The 22,569-nt window shown below is 38.7% G+C and overlaps 1 protein-coding gene across 1 annotated transcript in view; it reads right to left on the bottom strand.

Moving 5' to 3' along the window:
- Positions 1-22,569, bottom strand: part of CPNE8 (copine 8) — a 271,745-nt gene that overhangs the window by 44,735 nt on the left and 204,441 nt on the right. The window contains exons 11-13 of the mRNA XM_075551890.1: positions 19,843-19,918; positions 16,348-16,401; positions 14,213-14,274 (exon numbers count right to left, since the gene is read on the bottom strand). Of these exons, the coding sequence (XP_075408005.1) occupies positions 14,213-14,274; positions 16,348-16,401; positions 19,843-19,918 (192 nt within the window). The remainder of the gene's footprint in view (positions 1-14,212; positions 14,275-16,347; positions 16,402-19,842; positions 19,919-22,569) is intronic.

The raw sequence follows: 22,569 nt of genomic DNA, 5'->3' as shown, positions 1-22,569 counted from the left end.
TAGGAGAATTCAAGTCAGAAAGAAAAGGCAGTATTCACTTTGGGCATCATTTTATTGTTGGGATATTCCCTTAGCCTACTAGTTCCCCTTTAATGAAACTACAATTCAGCAATTGCTTACTGAACATATTTTCATTGCTGGTCTCATTGCTATGTGAAGCAAAAATGGGAACCAGCCAGACGACATCCTTGAACTCACAGTATTGACATTCCACCTTTCTATCACTAAAAACAATGACAAAAAAGCACAGTATTTTATCACTGAGTTTATAACCAGTATCACACGCTCAAATTAAAGTGCACACTTACTGTGGATAACATCACGTTCATTCCATGAATAACCTGAAGTTTCCATTCCCATAGTATAGTAAATAGGCATTTACTATAGTAGATGTCACATTCTCCACGTTTACACAGATACATCGTAGCTGTCAGTTGACTAACTCACGATGACTTTATGCAGAGGAAATATTACCGGTCCTATAAAAATCTGATGCCATTCTGCCAGCCATCTCACCAAGGGGCTCCTTCTCCCTTGCTGGCTCACTACTTCACCAAATAATCTGTCCTCATTCACCAGTTTACCCTCCAGAGAGTATGTCCAAAGCCAATGTCCTATTGTGATCCATAAGGCTTTCATAGGCTAATTTTCAGAAGTAGATCATTCCTCGGATTTTCTTTCCTACCAGTCTTAGTTTTGAAGTTCTATCGAAGCCAGAGTACTGTGGGTGTCCTGCATGTGAAATACCCATGGCGCAGTTTCCAGCATCAAACCATATACAAGCCACTAAGAACAGCAAACTGACACAGAGGCTGTGGTGTTCTGTATTTAGAAAATGCTAACTAATAAAAGTAAATCTATAGCAATACTAGAACTCTTGGCCTTAAGAATGATTTTTTTGAAGACATTGATAAATTATCGGTGTCATAAAACTCGACAAGACGAACATCTTGGCCAGTAAATGTGTGGCCCTTTACATCCTCTAATATTGTTTGAAGCCAGATGTTAGAGATCAAAGTCGATCATATATCAATCTAAAAACTATGAATTCACACAAAATGACTCCTAACAGAAGATTCATAAAACAATCTCATAAAAAAACCCTTGAAAGATTTTGCCTAGGCTACATCACTTTAACTGTCATTTTTTGTTTTAGAAACAGACAAGAAAGAGCAGGATTTCAAGAAACGCAGAAAGCATTACTATAAACTAGAGTATAATAAAAAGTTATGGCTGCCAAATATTATGAATGAGTAGCAACATCTCATAATATTTCCCGGTGCCTGGGTCCTAACACTTAGAAAACGTCCCTATTTTAATCTGCCACCTTCGCAAAAGCTGTGAAAAGTAGACAAATCGGCTGTCAAGGTGGGAAGATTTCTACTAACACAACGGTAGCAGTTATATAATCTCCTGTCAACTTGAGCGAAGGGGTAGAGTCGAGCCTGTCAATCAGGCCAATAATGCCTCTGTGTGGGCATGGCCTTCTCCTTCTCCTGGGGCTCCTCTTTTCCTTCCTGGAGGCGGGACACACACACTCTCTCTGCTTCAACTTCCTGTTGACAAGACACATGTAGTCACGCTGATCCCAGTGAGAGCCCTGGAACTGGTGGATCCATGTGGAAAACCCTGCCAGTGCTGAGATGTTCCCACCACCACTGGATCCACAAGACTTTCCACCCACAGGCCTGTGAGCTTCTTGCATTCAGCATCATTACATATGTTGCATACATCTAAAGAGGAATTTATAGACCGGTATTAAACATATGGGCTAATAATTGGGCTTATGGACTTGATCTGGCCTGGAATGGGCTGTTTTCTTAATATATAATTACTCTTTTATATAAAGCTTTCTCTTATACATAAATAAGTGCCTCTGGATGTGTTTCTCTAGTCAACGCAGACTAGCACAACAACAAAAGATTCATAGAAAACACATGTACATGTATATTTCAAAAAACTACATACACAGACATACATACAGAAAAATTCCATCTTGGATACCATTTCTACAGCTGTTGTTATGAAGTAATAAGAACTAACCCACCAGCTACTGGCCAAAGAAAGATGTCGTAGTCTGATTGTGTAAAGCAGAAGCCCTCTGTGGTAGCTCTGCTATGTCCCATAGGAATACTGAGTCAGGAGCAACTCGTTGGCCACTGGTTTGGGTTTGCTAAGTGACTAGACAAGGTTGGTGATCCAAACCTGCCGAGTGACTGTGAGGAAAAGTCCTGGCAATCTGCTCCTGAAAGACTGCAGTCTAGAAACCACTCTGAGGTGGTTTCACTCTCCTAAAAGGTCGCTGAACCCTGGTACATCATGGTGACCAGTTGGTTAATATCAACAAAGTCAGCAGTTTGAAACCTTTTATTCTCATAAAGGGTGACAGTCCTGGAAACCCACAGGTGCAGTTCTCCCCAGTCTGATAGGGCCATTGGGAGTAGGGACCAATTCGATGGCATGAATTTAATGAAAGACTGTTAGGAGCTGCAATTGACCCAAATGCAACAGAGTGAATGACTGTGATGTCGTTGTGAAGAAGAATTCCTGTGTCTTTTTCCCAATTTGAAATCCAGCGCAGTTGCATAAACGGACTGCTGTCAATCCGATAGACTGACTTCCTTCACCTCTCTGGAAGTTAAATTTGACAAATGCAGACTAAGAAACCACTGGCTATTGAAATCTAAGACACATAAATGCAGTTTTCACGATCAGTTCACTATATTTCTTCCACTCCTGTCATGCTGCTATTATAACAATGTTTACACCTTGATTTATGGAAAGGCACTGAACTTCATACTTTGGGCCCGAATCTTCTCCTGGACTTCGAATCCCCTTGCTTTGAGCAGCAGCATCCCGTCTTCTCCTCGCTGACTTTCTCTCGCAAGGATTAAACCTTGAATTCTTTTGTGTTTTGCCGTTCTTCTTAAAAATAACTTGGCGAATGATAATGCAGACAGTTGCCCCTTCCCAAACGTTGCTGCTTCCTCAAAACCCTTGCTTCCCTTGCTCAAACCTTACACGAGAAATGGCCCTCAACAAGTGAGAGCCAAGATGAGTACAGATTTTGAGATCTCCCACCAGCTGCCAAATGTACGCTCTGACGTGTGATGGCTTGGTGTGTATCAGGTTAGAACTTTGCTACAGAGGGTCTTTGAGGGCTGAATTTTTAGACTGAAGAACCTCTGGGTGGACTCAAATTTCCAGTCTTCTGGCTAGCACCTGCTGCGTGTACTACATACTCTGGCTTAGAGATACACAGAAATTCTAGTTTAGAGATACACAGGTGTGCCTACAAACGTGACTTATTTAACCTATTAATGAAGTGATCATGAAAAATCTACTTGATTTCTCTGTACATTATATGTAATAATTTAAGATTAATAAAAATTTCCTTGGAGTACATGTCATTACAGTAAGCACTCAAAGTATAGTTGTTATTAATATCATCATCATGACGGTTGCTAATCTGTCAAGTCCCCAAGCTTAGCAAACTTCTTTGAAGACTGGAGTGTGAAATACATAAATAGAAAAAATCACCCCAAAGCTCAATGCCATCAATCAGTGCTGACTGTAATTGTTTACAAGAGTAGAAAGCCCAGTCTTTCTCCCGAGTAGCTGCTGGTGGTTTCAAACTGCCAACCATGTCCAACCCGTAACCACTACACCACCAGGGCTCCATAAAGTATGTAGATGCTATTTACAAACGCTTATCAAATACCTTTGTCTACTTGTGTCAGGTTATTCCTCAGAACCAGAATCTCCCATGTCGCATTTCTTTTCTTCCATACCAGCAACTTAGGTCCCAAGTGATCCAATATTGCACCACAAAGAACCATAACTTAAGTTGTTAGCTCAATGCGTCCTTAACCAAAATACCACAGCATGATGTCTCCTTGCTGCCACACAACACTTTGACTGTATTTCTAAGCACTCTTGTTTGATGAGTGATGGGAGAAATATGGAAAAGTAAAAGAAACTGGAGACGGTGTAATTCTTCAACTTCTCCATATTGAATCTAGCTTCCATAAATTAACAATCTCTTTGCTTTCACAAGACTTGGAGACTGATTTCAGTATTTGAACACAAGTACCTCAAAATACAGATTCACAGATGTCTTGCCCAGCATCCTATTGCTCAAGACTTCTTTGTCAAGAAACGTATGAAAGATCATGAACATTTTTTTCTTTTTCCAATCAAATATATTTGTTCATTTCTGTTACACCTGTTCTGGCTCATGTTGTCCCTGTTCGTCAGACCCAAACAGCTCCGTGTGGTTCCCAAGACGGGGTCCTTTGGGAAGCAGATCATAATTCAGGGGCACCTTGGGTGGGTTTGATCTGCCAAGTTTTAGTTAGCAGTCTAGTGCTTAACAATTTGTACCGCCCGGCACTGCTTTTAAACCAATAGTTAGAAAATAACTCAAAATTGGACATGACCAATATAAATAAGTAATCAACTCCTAAAATAATTCAACTCACTTCCCCACCGATTATCATGGAAAACAAGGCACGTGCCTCCTAGTAAAAAGACCAGGAGCTTGTGAATTTTAGAGAATGGAGTTTGAACATAACTAGCTAACGATGATTCCTTTGGGAAGTTACCAACTCCCTGAGTCCAAGCTTTCTTACATAGTAATTACGTGGCAACTGCTCTGAAAAGGGCCCTAAAGATTAACGACAAAGGTCCGGCACTTAACAAATCCCCACATTCTGTAGGATTTCTCCCTTGAGTGCATCATGCAGCCTCTTCTGGGTCATACTAACTCCTTCCTGTCCGACCAGAGGAAGCAATTTGGACTTTACAGTGAAATACATTTCTTTTTAGTTTATTCTTCCTATAACGTCTACCAGTCTTATACCAAGGATAAGACAATCAATGCCCATCCTTACAAGGACAAGAATGGTACACTATCTGTAAGAAATTTAGAAAACATGCTGGTGATTCATTAGTAGGCAGTCACGTTTTAATATCACTGTACAAACATGATTGTAAGGCAGGCCAGTGACAAATGCTCCTGCTCTATACCCAGCTGCCCGTGGGTAAGCTGCTGCTTACTACAGAGAGAGAGAATATGGTAGATCCTATATCTATATTCACAGACAGGGAAATGATAATACAGAATAGCATAGAAATGGGTCTGAATAAATATTTTCTTCTTACTCAAACCCCCTTATTTTAAAGAAGAGTTTCCGTCTATGTCCAGAGATAATTATTAACCCACCACAGTAGTCAAATACTTAAATTTACAATTTAGTATTAAGAATAGTTTTACGAGGAGTTTCTGGGTGGAACAATGGTTAAGTATTCAAATTCAACCCGAAAGGTCAATGGTTTGAACTCACCCAGAAGTGTCTTGGGAGACAGGCCAGCTGGTTTGCTTCTAACAGGGCGCAATTTGAAAAACCCGATGGAGTAGCTCTAGGGCGCCCCCATGAGATTTCCATGAGTCAATCAGACTTGGCGGCAACAAACAAAAACAACTTTTTCTAAAAACATAATTACATTTATGTCACTCAATCCTTTCAGTCCCCACTTTAGCTAAAGTAAACACTGACCATGAAATAAAATGAAAAAAACCTGCCTTACACACAAAAAATGCCCGTAGTTTGGCTAAATTTCAACGGGTTCTTATGACGAAATATATGTGCAATTTCCTTTGACTTGGAAATGAATAGCTCTGAAAAAATATTACTTGCAGAATAACACAAGCTGCCAATAAAATCAGTGTTCCTATTTAGCCGGGCAATTAGAGACTGCCCAAGCACATGGTTTTTAAAGGCGCAACAATCAGAATCATGCATTAACCAAAACAGTGTCTCCAAGTCTCCTTAATATTCATAAAAGTTCATTTTCTAAATCTAAGTTTGATAAGTGTAGTTTGATATGATCATATTTTATGTAAATGCATTTAGAGAAGGCAGACTAGTGTTGGTTTTATTATATTTATCCCTACTCAGCGCTGCAGGGCTTAGCTCTCCATTGATTTGATGAATTCAGAGCACTGGGGTGCCACGACAGGAAGCACTATAAAAAAGTCCTAGACGTCTATATTCAGTTTTCAAATAAGAAACTGAATTACCAAAAAAAAGTCTTAAATTGTTACATGCTCTGGCAAAATATGTTCCCGGAGGGAACATGGCCAATGAAATGCCATCGTTTTGTGGAACACCGTGCTTCAGTACTTTTAGGAGAGAGAATAGAAAGCTTAATGGGGCTTGTTGATAAAAGAACATGTCTTTAAAATAACTCTCACCTTGAGAGTCCACTTCTGCCTACACAATGAGCTTTGGGTTGGCGGTTCTTTTTATTGTTAACATTGTAACCTCTTATTCAAGGGAAAAGAAACCATGCATATTTTAGAATAAGTTTTTAGATATGATGTCATTAGCTTGGGTCAGCATGAACAGAATTGATTAAAGAGAGAGCTGTCTCCTGACATCATCCGCCAAAGAACTTGAACTACAGGAAAAATGATCCCGATTGGCTTGAGGAGTTTCAATTTCTCTTTTTTATTCTCAGTGTTTTCACATATCTTCTATACATGGGAAAGTTAGACACTAAATAAAGAAGACCAAAGCAGAAGTAGTGTATTTGATGTTGATGAAGAATATGAAATGTACCATTCATTGTCAGAAGGAAGACATTTTTTCAAAGAGGGAGGGTAGGACATATTTTGGATACATTTTTTAAAAGTACCAATGCCTGAAAAGGGGCATCATGCTGGGAAAATTAGAGGGTCAGCAAAACAGAGGAAGATCTGTGTGTGTTCGATGAGGCGGACGGACACAGGTGGGCACAATGGCTCCAAACAGTAGTAGTTTTGCGGGGAGCACAAGACTGAGCATGGTTCTGTTCTAATAGATTCAAAAACATCTAACAGCAACTATACGTCACTTAACTCATACTATCAGGAATGACTGTTTCACAGTAGGAATTACTATTTTATTCCTTTTTCATAGAAATAGAAATGACTATTAGTGATAGACAAATTTGGGATTTGGGACTGACAGTTATGCCTACAGCAACATTCTATGCATTGCCTCCATTAGCAACAAACTGCCTCCTTGACAACATGTTGACTCTTGGACATTCATTTCTTGCTAAGAGTCTTTGCCACAATCTGCCCATTTAATATCTCCACTATTACAAATGCCTCTGTAACTGCCCTGGTTCCCTCTCTGTAAAGTTTTGAGAAATAAAAGGAGTTCGTACTTCTAAACTTGACCTTGCCTTTCCGTTAAGTAATTATAAACCCCACAAATACAGTTCAGTTGAAATAATATCTGATAGGAAAAAAATCAACACTTTAAAAGAAATCTTAGAAAGCCTCATCCATCTGTTTTGTTGGTGGAAAGAGGAGGGTCACAGATGATAAACTCAGAAAGAGAAAGAAAGGTTTGTTATCCACATGACTGAACTGACATGTGTCGAAAAGAAGGTGCCTGAAGGGGCAGTAGTTATTGTTCATCTGCTAACCAAAAATCAGATGCTCCAAAAGTCCGATTTGCTTTTAATGTTTTAATTATGTTAACAGACTTGGGGAAAATCAGGGGAGACAAGTCATACAAATGTACAGTTAAAATGATGCCCAGGTAAATTAGCAAAACAATAGTCTTAAAATTGTATTATAAGTAATGTGTATTTATTCAATGATGTATGGGTTGGGTGGCCCAGGGTAGTGCAAACAGTTAATATGTCCAGCTATTAACCAAAATGTTGGTGGTTCAAGTCCACCTAGCGTCACCTTGGAAGAAAGGTCTGGTGCTTTATGTCTGAAAAATCGGCCATTGAAACCCTTGGGTAGCGCATTCTATTCTGACTCTTAACTATGGGATCAACATTCGTGGAAATTGTCTCCTTGGCAACTGGGACTATGTGTTTGGTCCTATAAATATACTAAAAATGTAGTTTCTTTGGGGATATGTCCTACAAATGGACAATTAAAATGGAACTCAGGTAACCCGGTGGTCATAAATCATAGGGGCTTATTCTGCGAACATAGACCAGTGGGAAGCACCTTTGGAAGACGATGACTAAAGTTGGTAGATTTCAAGTTCTAATGACAATCTTTTCCTGAATATGGTTAGGGTAGGATTACATGTCAGCTTAAGCTTCGGTTGGTTAGTGCTTTCTTGCCCCTTCATTTGCTTGTCTGAAAGTTGGGGAAAATTCTAAAGACACTTGTGACTTGGTCAAGTCAGAGTAGACTGAAAAACTTTCATAAAGACTTGAAAGTCAAAGAGAAATAAAGGGGAAACAAAACTAAACAGAAATTTTTAAAGTACTGTTTTACCAATCTATATAAATAAAATAGGGGAGGGAGGGGGAAAAAGGAGCTGATACCAAGGGCTTAATAGTAAGCAATTGCCTAGAAAAGAATTATGGCCAACATATGTACAAATATGCCTGATACAATTGACGTATGGATTATAATAAGAATTGTAAGAGTCCTAAATAAAATTATCAAAAAATAAATAAATAAAAATAATTGTAAAATGATATTACATAAGGAAATATTTTTGGATTTCAGAACCATCAGTGATCTGAAACGGTGCTTAATCATAATTGTGGTATTCCATGTCACAGATTAAGTATTACTGAATATAATTCTTCAGTAGCCAATTATATCAGACTTTTATAATCCAAAATCATTCCTAATATGCACAGTGTAATGAAATAGCCATAAATGAAAAGCATATGACTAAAATTGATGATTACCAAAGTCAACAATCCAGAAAAAACTATCAGTTTTTATTACTCTAGAGTCAAAGGATCTTTATTGATATTTATATTTCTGTTTAGAAAATAAAAACTCTTTACTACTTCAAGTTACAAAATGTGGTTTCAGGCTACAGGAAGAGCCTGATGCTTAAAGAAACAAGCCAAAAAGGAAAGAAGAAGGAAGAGGAATCTAAAAACTAGACTTCTATTTTATAGAGTATATGTATAAATATTGAATTTTGGCTGATTTCAAATGCATCTGGCTCATCTACTCACTGTGTACCTGAATCCATAAACCTGCCCACTGAAGCTAAACAGAGGATTTTAGGAACAAAGGCAATGAAAGAAAAGTAATATGCCAACAATTTGATATCACAAACAAGGCTGTATTTTCATGTAAATATCTACATCAATAATAACTAAATTAATGGAAGCTTGGAAGATCTGACAGAAACAACTGGCCTAAAGAGACAGCCCTGTGAAGTAGAAGTCTTTAAAGCACTATGGAAATAATTTTTTGTAGTGTTTACATGTGTTCATTCTGCATAATTTCTACTTGGATTCATAGAAAACAAATGACACCTTAATAATTCTCTAAGAAACAAGTAGATGATAGTTTAAAGTGCATTCAAAAAATCACTTTTTTTTAGAGTTTAATTGCAATCTTTATTTTCTTTTGAAAGTATGGATTGTGATAAGAGATGTAAGAGCCCACAATAAAAGAATTTAATAAAAAAAGAGAAAATGTTTTGGAAATGATGGAAACGTATAAATATGCTTGATGCAATTGATGTATGGAACGTTATAAGAGCTATAAAAGCCCCCCAATAAAATGACTTTTAAAAAGTAGAAAAGAAAAAACATTTAAGTAAAAAACAATCGCAATCTTTCTTACATCCTTGTCTTTTACATCAGTCACCTATTTTGCCCTTCCTCTGTACTCATGTTGACAAACATTCACTCTAAGATAAGTGAGTGATACAATTAATGTTAGCAAAATAAATTCAGGGGAATCATAACTAAACTTTCTGCTGAGGGGATGTAAGTCAATTGTTATGTGACCTTTTTGAAGAGCTCTATCTTTACTTGCCAATTGACATTCAATAACCATAAATAGTCTCTCCTAGACAAGCTAGAGACACCGCATTCTACTAAGCTATGCAGGCGTTGCGATTTTACATATTGAAGATTGTAAGAAACCTGCATCAAGCAATTCTTTATTTCTGGTGTCAGTCTCCAACATTATCTGATTACTTTGTGTCTCAATCATATGTTAATAATTCTTAGAGTAATTCATTTTTTCATAATGTACACTTAATAGATTACAGTATAGTATAAACATGATTTTATATGCACTGAGAAAGCCCCATTTTGTATGACTTGCTTTTTTGTAGTAATTCCTTTGTTGTGATCATCTGAAACTGACTTCATAGTATCTCCAGGGTATGTCTGTAGATACTCAGAGAAAGATTGTTCTCCCAGCTAACAGTAGCGCAATACATAAATACTCAAAATAGTTGTTAGCAGCTAACATGCCTGGTGGTGTACTGGTTTCGTGTTGGGCTTCGATCGTATGCTTGGCAGTTTGGGAACACCAGCAGCTCCCCAGGACAGACTGGGCTTCCTCCGCTCATAAATACTTAGTTGAGTCCTAGAAAGCCATAGGGGTCACTATGAGTCAGCATGGACTCAATGGCAGTGAGCTCGGTTTTTATTTTAGCACGTTGGTATTATCCATTGAAAGTAAAGAGCTACTATGATGTGGTTGTTAAGGGCTGTCAAGTCAGTTCTGACTCACAGCCACCCCATGTACCACCTAGCCAAAGTCTGCTCAGTCCAGCGCCATCCTCAGAGCACCGCCACGTGTGAACCCATTCTGTTACCGTCCCTGTGGCCTTCCAGTAACTCCAGAGTCTTCCTCCTCTTCACTGTCCTGCTTTACCAAGCGGGATGTCCTTTACCAGGGGCTCCTTTCTCCTGACAGGAAGCCCTGGGGGCATGGTGGTTACCATCGGTCTGCTAACGAAAGATCAGCAGTTCGAAACCACCAGGTACTCCATGGGAGAAAGAGGAGACTTTCTATCCCGTGAAGAGTTCGAGACTCTGAAACCCAGGGGTGCTCTATCCTGTCCTACACGGTAGCTATGACTTGATAGCAGTTTTGGTCTCTCCTGATAACATGTCCAAAGTATGGGAGGCAAAGTCTTGTCACCTCGGCTTTTAAGGAGTATTCTGGCTGTACTCGCTCTGCTTACTGCCTTTCTGGCTGAACTTCTTTCCAAACAAATTTGTGTGTTCTTCTGGCAGTCCAGGGTACTTTCAACACTCTTCACGGGCATCGGATTCAAATGTATCAATGGATCTTTGGTCTTCCCGATTCAATGTCCAACTTTCATATGCACATGAGGGGACTGAAAGTACCATGACTTGGGTGAAGTGCACCATAGTCGTCAAGGTGATCTCATGCCTGTCAATACTTTGAAAAGGTCTTGTGCAGTAGATTTGTCCCATGGTTAGGTATGCCCTTTGATTTCTGACTGCTGCTTCATGAGCATTGAGTGAAATCTTCAGTAACTTTAACCTTCTCTGGTGATCACGAGGTTATCTACTGGTCCAGTTGGGATGATTTTGGTTTCCTTTACACTGAGGTGGAAGTCATACAGAAAACTGCTGTACTTGAGGTTCATCAGCAAGCACTTCAAGTACTCCTTGCTTTCAACAACTAAGATTGACCCATCGTCCTACCATAAGTTAGTAATATACATCACTCCAATCCTGATGCTCAGACGTCTTCATATAGTCAGGTTTGCTCAGCAACCACGTTGAATATGTATAGTGAAAGTCTCCAACGCCGGTGCACATACTTCTGATTTCAAACCACTCAGTCTTCCTTTATTGATAATTTATAAATTATTATTTTGTCATATCTTGCCCTGTCCAACCTCTCCCTTCACCCCCTTTTCTGTTGTCCGTCCCCCAGGGAGGAGGTCACACGTAGATTCCTATAATCGGTTCCCCCTTTCCATCCCACTCACCCTCTACCCTCCCAGTATCACCGCTCACACCCGTGGTCCTGAAGGTATCATCCACCCTGGATTCCCTGTGCCTCCAGCTCCTATCTGCACCAGTGTACAACCTCTGCTCTATTCAGACTTGCAAGGTAGAATTCGGATCATGGTAGTGGGAGGAAGCATTTAGGAACTGGAGGAAAGCTGTATTCTTCATCGGTGCTACATTGCACCCTGACTGACTCATCTCCTCCTCTAGACCCCTCTGGGAGGGGATCTCCATTGGCCAACATATGGGCTTTGGGTCTCCAATCTGCACTTCCCCTTTCATTCACTATAATAACAATTTTTTTAATGATGCCTTATACCTGATCCCTTCGACATCTCATCATCGCACAGGCTGGTGTGCTTTTTCCATGTGGGCTTTGTTGCTTCTAAGCTACATGGCCGCTTGTTCACCTTCAAGCCTTTAAAACCCCAGATACTATCTCTTTTATAGTGGAAATGATTCTGACTCATAGCGACACACTAAGGCAGTGGTTCTCAAACCTCCTAATGCCACGACCCTTACATATAGTTCCTCATATTGTGGTGACCCCATATGTACGTGTATCTGTATGTGGGCAGACCCATCTGGAGACCGATAGAGGAGCGGTGTCTTGCTTCCTAAGACCATCAGAAATATGGTCTTAGGCAAGCCCTGTGAAAGGGTTGTTGACCCCCCCCAGGTTGAGAACCACTGCACTAGGGAAAAGACTAGAACTACTCTACAGGGATTGTAAGAACTTACAACTACATGGTGAGTAGACAGCCCTATCTTTCCCCAAGGAACCCCTTGGCACGTGACAATCTATCAGCAAGGTTAGTTATTATAATTACCATATGCAAATTACATTGCATAGTTAGTTATTCATTTTAATAAGTCTTCTGTAAGACTATTAATTGTTGTTTTAGAGCACAAGGCAATAGGCTACCATTGAGGCCATGGAAGAATTAAAGATCTAATGGGTCATCGCATCGTAGGTGAGCGGTAGCTCTGGAGTGTAACTGTTGCTGACTATTATACAGGGTTTAAACAAGTTCATTCCCCCACACATTCCATTAAATCCCCTCATATTCTGAGGATAGCCATCATGGAGCCAGGGCAATAGCTCAGATCTCCTCCCTATATCATATAACAACCAGAAAGCAATTTTCACATGCAGTTGCTTATAGCAAGTCCTTCATTGAAGACACATATATACAATTACTATTGCTTGTTCATTTGGATTCCACTCTCAGGCAAAAAAAATGTTAATATGCCCATATTTTGCCATAAATATTACAAATAGTGATGACTACTAAGTAAATGTATAATTACATATCTTTAAAAGATATTTCATACATTTAGTAAATGTATCTTTCTCTATAACCAATGTACTCAATGGAAGCAGCCACTGTTGCTTCTGATGTGTGTTGCCAGAGGGCAGGTTGTAAGACGATCTCATGTGGAGAAAAGGCCCTTTTTCCTTTGCTGTCTTTCCCAGAAGAAAAGCAGCGATGAGCAAAGTTTCTTTTGCTTTTTGTGAAACTACTTTTGTTCGCTTGACTCTCTCATTCCTTCATCTCCTTAATAAGTTGATGACATTTTCAGTGACTCGGGATCAGAAAAATTATTGTTGAGTCTTAGTTAGGAAAAAGTGCATGTGAGTCTGGTTGCTGTTATTAGTCATGAAGTGACTAAACACGTTCAAATGCACCTCTCCTTTCCCTGCGAAGTTTGCACACGGTGTGTGGAAGGTAACGAGAGCATGTGCAGGAAAGGAGGGGACGTGGGCATTGCTGAATGCCTGGTAAGAAAATGGTTTCCAGTCTCGGGCTGCTAGGTTAGGTTAAAAGTGTTCAAAATGGAAACAAAATTTAGAATGCAGTCCTATTTATTAGAGCATAAGTATCCCTGATATGTTCCCTAGGCAGGATTCTTTATGGACTCCAAAAAATTTCAAGAATGGTTACAACATTTTAAAAAAAATGTATTCCTGCCTGGAAGCCTAAGGAACAACAAAATGACCAATCACAAGCTACTCTCATATTATGATTTTATTACAAGATACATTCCTTTAATATCCTGGAGCAAGAATATATATCGCAACGAGCTCTCAAGCTTTTCTCCTAATTAAAAAAAATGAAAATACATCTAAAAAGTCCTCTCTGTTCAGCAATAGAAAGTATTCCATGAAATACAGATAACAGCTTTATGTATAACTATTAATAGCACAATAGGGTTTTTTCATCTTTTTAAAGTAAAGTTATCATTTGTTCCCCCAAGTAATACTTTTTGCTATAAACATTTATTATTTTAAAGTCTAAAATAAAATGGCAATGTCATCTATGAAAATACAATGAAAGTGACCATTTCAGTTGCCTGGTATCTATTAGTATCATCGCCTATACCCACTCAAAGAAATATTTCAGTGACACAACTTTAGAGAATGACTTACCCGCCCTTTATATAGTCAAGGAATGATACTTCAGTTTCTACCAAAAAAGAGAGCAAAGTGACCTGAAAAGGAAAATAAGGCAGAATTACCTGCTAGTATTCCTTAAAACTTCCAACAGACTTTGGTTGAAACATAAGGAAGAAAATAATATTTTCTAGCATTCTAAACATTATTAAAGCAATGATTACTTATTGAAAACTGCTAGGAGATATTCTTACTTTTTATGTTATCCAAAGAAAGGGACCACAAAAGAAACAGAAACCATGAACTGACCTATTTCTATGACTGGTGTGCTGCCCTTGAACAACAACATGGAAACTGTCTATAAAGACATGTGTTACTTCTCATTCAGAAAGAAAGATGAAAGGGAGGAGTTGGAAAATGGTTAAAATGATTTTAAAAAGCAAGATTAGCAAACTAAGACACGAGGAAATGTATATTCTTGCCATCTGCCTGTAATGAGGACACCTAATAGTTCAGATATCTTGCTGAACGAGATTTATAGAAAATTTAAAAAGTAAACCTGGAAATATTTACTTTCTTCCAGCATTTCCATTTTAGGGAAAAATCTTGTGTATTTTTTTCCCTTGAATTGCAAATGATTTTGATTTTTTGCAACATTCAGATGCTTTGATATTTGTACCCTGATTTTGACTTGAAGGACATGTTTTCTTATTGTTGTTTACTTTGGCTTGGGCTACTCATTTAGTACAGCATTCCCACAGAGAAGCACAATTTGATGCACAATGAAATAAGCACTTTCTCATCTCACAGATTGATAGTTAAGTGCAATCTCAGAAGATTATAATCAATCTTACAAACAATAAAGTTTTTCATGGCTGCCTGATTATCCGCAGTCTGGTCCCATTGAGTGAAATGTTCATAAAAAACCGTTCTCCTCAGCGTGCAGAACAACGTGAAGTACATGGGGCCACTGTTTCCTAAAAGGTGTCTCTGATTAAAATCATTTAATTATCCTTTTATATTAAATTCCCAAATGAAACACTGTACAAGGACATGTTAGTTAGAAGTTTCCAGCCCAAGCAAGAGAGTGTGAGTTGTGTGTATACACACCTATATGGATATGTGTGTGTGCTTAAAACACACACACACACACACTTTTGTCACAGAATTGATTATGACTCATGCGTGTGGCATAGACAAGATAGAATTTTGTGGTATCCAGTTTCTAAGGCAGTAATTGTGGGAAACAGAAAAGTTATTCCCCAGGATTTTCCCCGATAATATATGCCAAACCCAAGTTTCTGACTATCCACTTGGAGATCAACTGCTTAAAGGTTATCTGCCCGAGGTTATCAGCCATCTAGCAATAAGACCCCATAGAGCCCACTCTCTTCTGAGAAGGAGAATGGATTGTTCCCCTGAAGGAAAACCCAAGGACATTAAGGTCAAGCCAACTCAGGGATGACCAAATTAGGAGGCCATCTTGGCTCTAGCGCCTGCCCATCTTATTACCCTGTAAGCTTTCCTGTCACATGTATGCCCCTAGTGCTTCGCCTTCCTATTGCGTGTATACCCTACATGGCCCCCTTCCTGTCGCACACATGCATATTGTGCAGTCCCTTCCTGTTAAGCATGTGGTTCCTTTAATTAGTGGGGCTTGCTCACCCCTGAGTGTATGCGAACCTTCGTTCGAAATACGTTCTCCCTCTCTGCGTGGGATCTGGCTGCTGAAGTCCTGATGGTCCCAAAAGTAAGCCACCAAATGCTATGTCTTGACAGATTTCGCTTTAATTTTACCCCTCAATTACATAACCGCCCCTTGGACCCATTCGATTGTGGGGCTGGTACCCCACAGGTGAGCAAATGTGACATCTTTTTCCTACAGAGTCATTGTTGAGTTCAAACCACTGATCTTCCAATTCACAGGCAAGCACTAACGGTGGTGCTCCCCCATTCACCTTCATGTTGACCTTCATGTTCTCTTTCTCTCTCCTTCTCTACATACATGTACACACAGACACACACAGGCTTCAAAAAGTTCATGGAAAAAATCCTATTATCTTTCAATTCCATCTTTACACAGTTTTCTGCAGCCTCTTTATAGGTATGTAACTATATAACTTGTTCACTATTCTGAATCCTTAAGAATAATAAAACAAAAAATTACGTACTGTTCCAGAATTAGTGTATTTTTTCTTTTTTCCTTTCTTCTTAGGATTCACAACCTTCAAATAACAGATTGAGCAGTTAAAATGTGTTATAGATTGTACTGAAAAAACATAGTTGATCTTCTCCATTTGTTTTCTTATCCATAAATTCATATCATATATTAATATTCTTTTGGTATAGTACTTATGCCAAAAGTCATTATCACAACTTATTAGTAGACTTATTTTTATGAATACATATATTTTATCCAAAGTCAGGAATAGTAAGATTCTTCTCAGGCACGTTACACATTATGTACTCTTCATCACCTGAATCTCCTTACGGTGGCTGAGACTTTTCACATACAGGGTCTCAAATATTAATGAGTACTTTGCTGGGTTTTAGCGTTTGCTAAAGAAAAATATGTGCAAAAAGTCTCATATTCTTTTTCCTCAGGGTATTTCTTCTGACTTATTAAAATGTTTAGTTATCACAACATTCCGTACAACAATTACTATGTAATATGAGTATCGATTAGAAACCATGGCTATGATGAGGCCATCATTAGGTCAACAGATCCTTCAATATTTACTCATTAGGTGGCTTGCCAGGTAAATGGATAACCTGACCCCCCAACTCTGTGGCTGTGACAGGAGTGCAAAAGAGAATTGTGAAAGAAATCATAAATAAACACTTCAATGCATTATTTATTAACTTCATTTGTATCGATAGCCATGTACTTGTAAAATACGACAGGTACTATGAAGAATAACTACTTATTTAATACCTTGTTTGGGCTGAAAGCCCAGAATGTGTTTATTTTTCATATTATGTCGACATGAGTAGTAGAGACCATGTTATTGTGCTGCCGTGAGGACCCCTTGTGAGCTAGAAATCATCAATGAGAATTTCCCAAGAAAGGGCAGGAGGTTCTACAATTGTAAATCCTGTCAATGATAGAGTTTCTAAGAAAGAAGTCATTTGTTCCCTTGAAGCAGCTGCATAAGCTACAAGTCAAATGGAAGGACACTGCTGACTAGCTCTTGTGGGAACCCCATCTGTTTCCATGGTGAGCGCGCACTGGGAGGTAGAGAGCTGCGCGACAGCTGCATCTTGGAGGTGCCACTGTCGTCTAAGGGCCGAATATAAAGTCACTCGGTCACTATTTCATTTACCACTTCCGAATGACTGCAGGAATGGAATACAATTGCTTTATTCCAATGGGAATGTAGGAATTTCTTCCCTACAGAATGCATCAAAATGCCATTTTTGACATCCTCACGGGTCTCAAATTATGTTTTCTTTAAATATTCTTTGAGTTTGGGGGTCAAAAGAAGTCCAAGGGGCAAGATCAGTGCTATGGGTATGGAGGGTAAGATTTCCCAACAGATTCTTGAACAGTGGTGCTTGAATACTCATGATGGAGCAAATTCCTGAACTTTTCCTCAACAGTGTAGTTTTCTGTTTTCTTGAGATTTCTGTTTTTATTTAATTTTTCTTGACATTTCATGCAGATAACCCACATGGTTGTTCTGTGCACTTAAATACATGTGTCACAATTGCCCTTTAAGACCCCCTTTCTCCTAAACAGTCACAATAACCTTCTGAGCTGACCCCTTTGCCTTGAATTGAACTGGTCTAAGAGATTCATTCCCTAAGAAGCCTTGGTGGCATGCTGAGCTATGCATTGGGCTGCGGTCTGCAAGGTCAGCAGTTAGAAACCACCACCTACTCCATGGGAGAAAGATGAGGCTTTCTATGACTGTAACGAGTTAGTCTTGGAAAATCACAGGGGTAGGTCAATCCTGCCCGATGGGGTCACTGTGAGTTGGAGCTGACTAAATGGCAGGAGAGGAGCAGATCCCCTGGAAGACATCCCCTTGATTGAATTCTCCTTCCTTCCTTTATCCCACCTCCTTTCCTTTCCCTCCCTCCTCTTTCCTTACCTATCTAACCATGTCCGTCCATCCTTCCTTCCTTCGTTCCTTCCTTCCTGACACCTTAATGAGACTAGGACAAGTATAGGTGACCCTGTCTGCTGCAATTTGTCAACCATAGAAACATACTGTTTGCATAAACATGGACATGTGGAAATTAAAGCCAAAGAGCGATGCTCTCCGAGGGAGCTCTGTATGTAGTTATTTAGCTCTAGGATTGCGTGCTCAAGCATACCATATGTTCAGTATGTAACTGCTAATTAACTAGTAGCTCAACTCACTGCCTTCAAGTGCATTCTAACTCATAGTGACCCTACAGGACAGGGTTGAACTGTCCTTGTGGGTTTCCAAGGTCATCATTCTTTAAGAGAGGAAAAAGCCCCAGCTTTCTCCTTTGGTGGGACTGACGGTTTCAAATGCTGACCTGTCGGGTACAGGCCCACTGCATGGTCCTCTCACTGTGCCACCGGGGCTCCGAAGGAGCTTGAAGGCATTTAAAAAACCTTTAAACAACCGAAAACCTAACTCACTGCCCTCGAGTCCATGCCGCCTCACAGCGACCCTAAAGGACAAGGTAGAACTGCCCATCAGCTTCTGAAGCTGCGACTTTCTGGGAGGCGAGAGCCTCGTCCTTCTTCGGCCGAGTGGCTGAGAGTTTGAAACTCTTAACCTGGTGGTTAGCAGGCTGATATGTAACCAGCACGTCACCAGAGAACCTCACACTCACAAACAACCAAAAAAGCAAACAGTTAAAAATAAACAAACAAAAAAGAAAGTTTTCAACTCTGACTCATGACAGCCTGAGGGTTTTACTGCTTGTTTCTTGTCTGAGGAACCTCTGGGTGAACCAGAACTTCCAGGTTTTTGTTAGTAGTTGATCATAGTAACTGCATGGGTCATAACTACGACATGTATCATTAACAACTTTGGTTGCATTTAATAAGAGATCCATTTGTGACCTCCTCTCGTTTCTACCTAAACAACAGTGAAGATATTTAGACATACTTATCTAGATACTCTAAACCATTTTTCTAACAACATGCTGCTAGTACTAAAATGGGTAGTTTGTTTTTAAATTTTAAAAGGTTTTAGGGAGGAGATTGGTATACAGGAGAAGTATAAGTGCTGAATCTTAAGTAAAAATGAATTTGCACTCCCATTGAATTTTTAAAAAATCATTTCAGATAACAAGGGCTCAAGTAAAAAGCAAATGTTTTGAGAATGATGATGGCAACAAATGTACAAATGTGCTGAAGACACAATGGATGTATGTATGGATTGTGAGATGTGTTGTAGGAGCCCCTAATAAAATGATTTTTTAAAAATTTTAAAACACATACACACACAAAAAAATCATTTCAGAGGCAATAGTTAAAACCCTATCACAACAGATTTAAGAGTATGTGACTTAAAAAAATAATATCATTTAATCTCAGAAACCAGTTTGATCAATAAGTTTAAAGCTTTTTAAGTCTATTGGTATATTTATCTTTGGCAATTATCTTTTGAAAAACTCACACTTTTAGAACATAAATGTAATTCCTCTGGGTCAAAATAATTATAAAATAAAATGTCCCTTACCTCATATACATTGAATTGAGATTGCCCTCTAGAAAGTTCCCTATAGCTTGTTGTAAATTCTCCAATGAAATCGTGACTAAAATTAAGAAAGGGGAAAAAAAAGCTTTCACATATTTGCCAATTATATTTTTAAGCTTTTTAGAAAGGTATAGTATAAACATTATATTAAATGGTAGTTGTTGTTAAGGACATATGCAAATAACTGGTAATACGGACTTTATCCTTTAACCCAACATTGTATGTTTAAAAATGGCTTATTAGCATTTAACTAACATTTAATAAGTTCCCATCAACAGTAAAATACCCAAGCCTTAGTTAGCAAAATGAATAATCCCCCAAAACCAGGTCACTATACAAAAAGGAGCATTATGTGAAAATGGAAGATAACCACATCAGATCATGGAATGAAGAAAGGCTACATCATTACATGACTATCAAATTACATTATTACATGACTGCAAAACCACTGCGAATAGGCCAAATTGACACGACTTTATCTGACAGCCCTTGTCACTTTCATCAAAGTACACCACTGATGCGCAAAATTACCAGCCAATAGATTTTTACTATTGTTCTGGGGGTAAAATATCAAATAATGACATAGTCCATACTAAGTGAGGAGTGGCTGTGCTTGGAATGAGAACATTAAACTTAACATATACCTCAACAGCATCCGTCATTAACACAGTCTTAATGAGTATCTATTAGGATGGAAAATGAAGACACTTAAAATTTATTTCATCCCTATGAACAATCATCCCAAATATCCTAAAATCTTCTACGTTCTCCGTAATCAGAATATATACAAGAAATTGATTTTGTATAATCAAATGTTAACATGAATAATGCATAATGAATTTTTCTCCTTACAGCAATTGTGAGTAACGTCTGAGCGAGCTGACCTACCACCTTGTTTAAGAGGGGATATGGATTTAGAAAGCGCTTATTAAGTCTCCCGTAGTTCATTATCAAGGCGATTATGTGGGTTACATGGGTAGTTGAAAAGCCATGTTAAGCATTCAGCAAGTTAGAGATGACCTGTCATCTGTTTATCTATGCTAGTTTAATGACAACCACTAGTTCAACAAGCACTATTAGAAATAAGAGCAAAGTGCTCATAGTTAATGTGATGGTAGAATGGAATGTATCAATCAAGCAGGTAGAGCTTACAAGAACTAAACTAGTACAGTCAACCTACGAGATGCCACCGTTGCTATTTATTATAGAATTTAAGCCTAACCCATTCACTTTGCAAATGCAAGTGGATCATTACCATAAAAATATATATGAGTCTCTTTCCACATCCACACTGGTTTAAAGCTTAGCTATGACGCATTAAAATCCATGAATCTTCCATAGACTTCATGACCAGTGACAAGCAACAAAGTTGTGTTTAACCAACCAGATTCTAAAGATTTCTAAAGATGGGGATTGAAAGAAAAGTAGCTGTCATTATAGTAAAGTTTTTTTTCAATAAGAACACATTTGAAAATATAGATTTAAAATGAAGATCATTTAGATATACAGCCTCTCTGATCTTCCTTTGAAAAAAAAGAAGCTCTTGTACACCAAGCAGACTGTTCTACATGGGTTGTTTTTGTCTCCTTACACTGATATCACCTTGATAAACGGGAAGAGCAATGAAAACTATGATTAACTATTTGTAATGATGAAACCTCAAACTCTAGAATTAACACTTTTAATTCCCCATGTAATTAACAAATTCCATGGGGAAGAATAATAAGCTTTAATCTATACTTTTCTTTTGAATCTTGTTCTAAGACTTTAATGAGGAAAAGTAATTTTATTGTTGACTTTCAGAATTACAAGGGGAAAAACATTGCTAAAAAAATCTCTCAGTTAATAGAAATTTGGTGTAGAATCTGCCCTGCTTGATTGCTATGCTAGTTTCTGACATCTTAAGTATCCACTGAGCTGACAGGTTCTATGAACCACAGGGAAGCCAGGGCAGATGAACCCTCAGGGCCAGTGGAGTGAGTGATGATACTAGGAGGGTGGAGAGCAGGTGGGGTAGAAAGGGGGAAACTGATTACAAAGATCTACATGTAACCTCCTCTCTGGAGGTCGATCAACAGAACAGTGGGTGAAGGGAGACTTTGGACAGTGTAAGATATGCCAAAATAATAATGACTTGTAAATTGTCAAGGGCTCACGATGGAGGGGGGAATGGGGAGGGAGGGGAATAGTAAGGAGCTGACACCAGGGGCTCCAGTGAAAAGCAGATGTTTAGAGAATGATGGCAATACATGTGCAAATATGTTTGACACATGGATGGATGGATGGATGGATGGATGGATGGATGGATGGATGGATGGATGGATGGACGGATGGATGGATAAGCATTGTAGGAGTCCCCAATAAAATGATTTTAAAAACAAAGGTTCTGTGAGAATGCTTCTAAGATAATCCTCTGAAAGTGATTAGATAACAAAAAGCTATAACCAGAGTTGCCCACATTATTTGAACTTAATTACATGAGCTCTAAAACTTGTCTAATAAAGTTTAAGTGGGAGTTTGTTGACTGTGGCAATTATTATGAATCAAGTCACCCATCTAGGTCCAATCTGTATTGATGTTCTGGCCTCTGTGCCTGTGCATCTGATCCTGTTTAGAAATAAGGATGCTGCTGTTGTCATTGTTGTTAATAATAAACTAGAGTAGGGTGGGTCCTAAGCTTAGTTATTTCTCACCAATTAAAAAGTTCAA

This window comes from Tenrec ecaudatus, chromosome 6, assembly GCF_050624435.1.
Source record: "Tenrec ecaudatus isolate mTenEca1 chromosome 6, mTenEca1.hap1, whole genome shotgun sequence".
Taxonomy (NCBI): domain Eukaryota; kingdom Metazoa; phylum Chordata; class Mammalia; order Afrosoricida; family Tenrecidae; genus Tenrec; species Tenrec ecaudatus.
The sequence above is the reverse complement of the archived record's forward strand: the minus strand, read 5'-3'. Positions and strand labels throughout refer to the sequence as shown.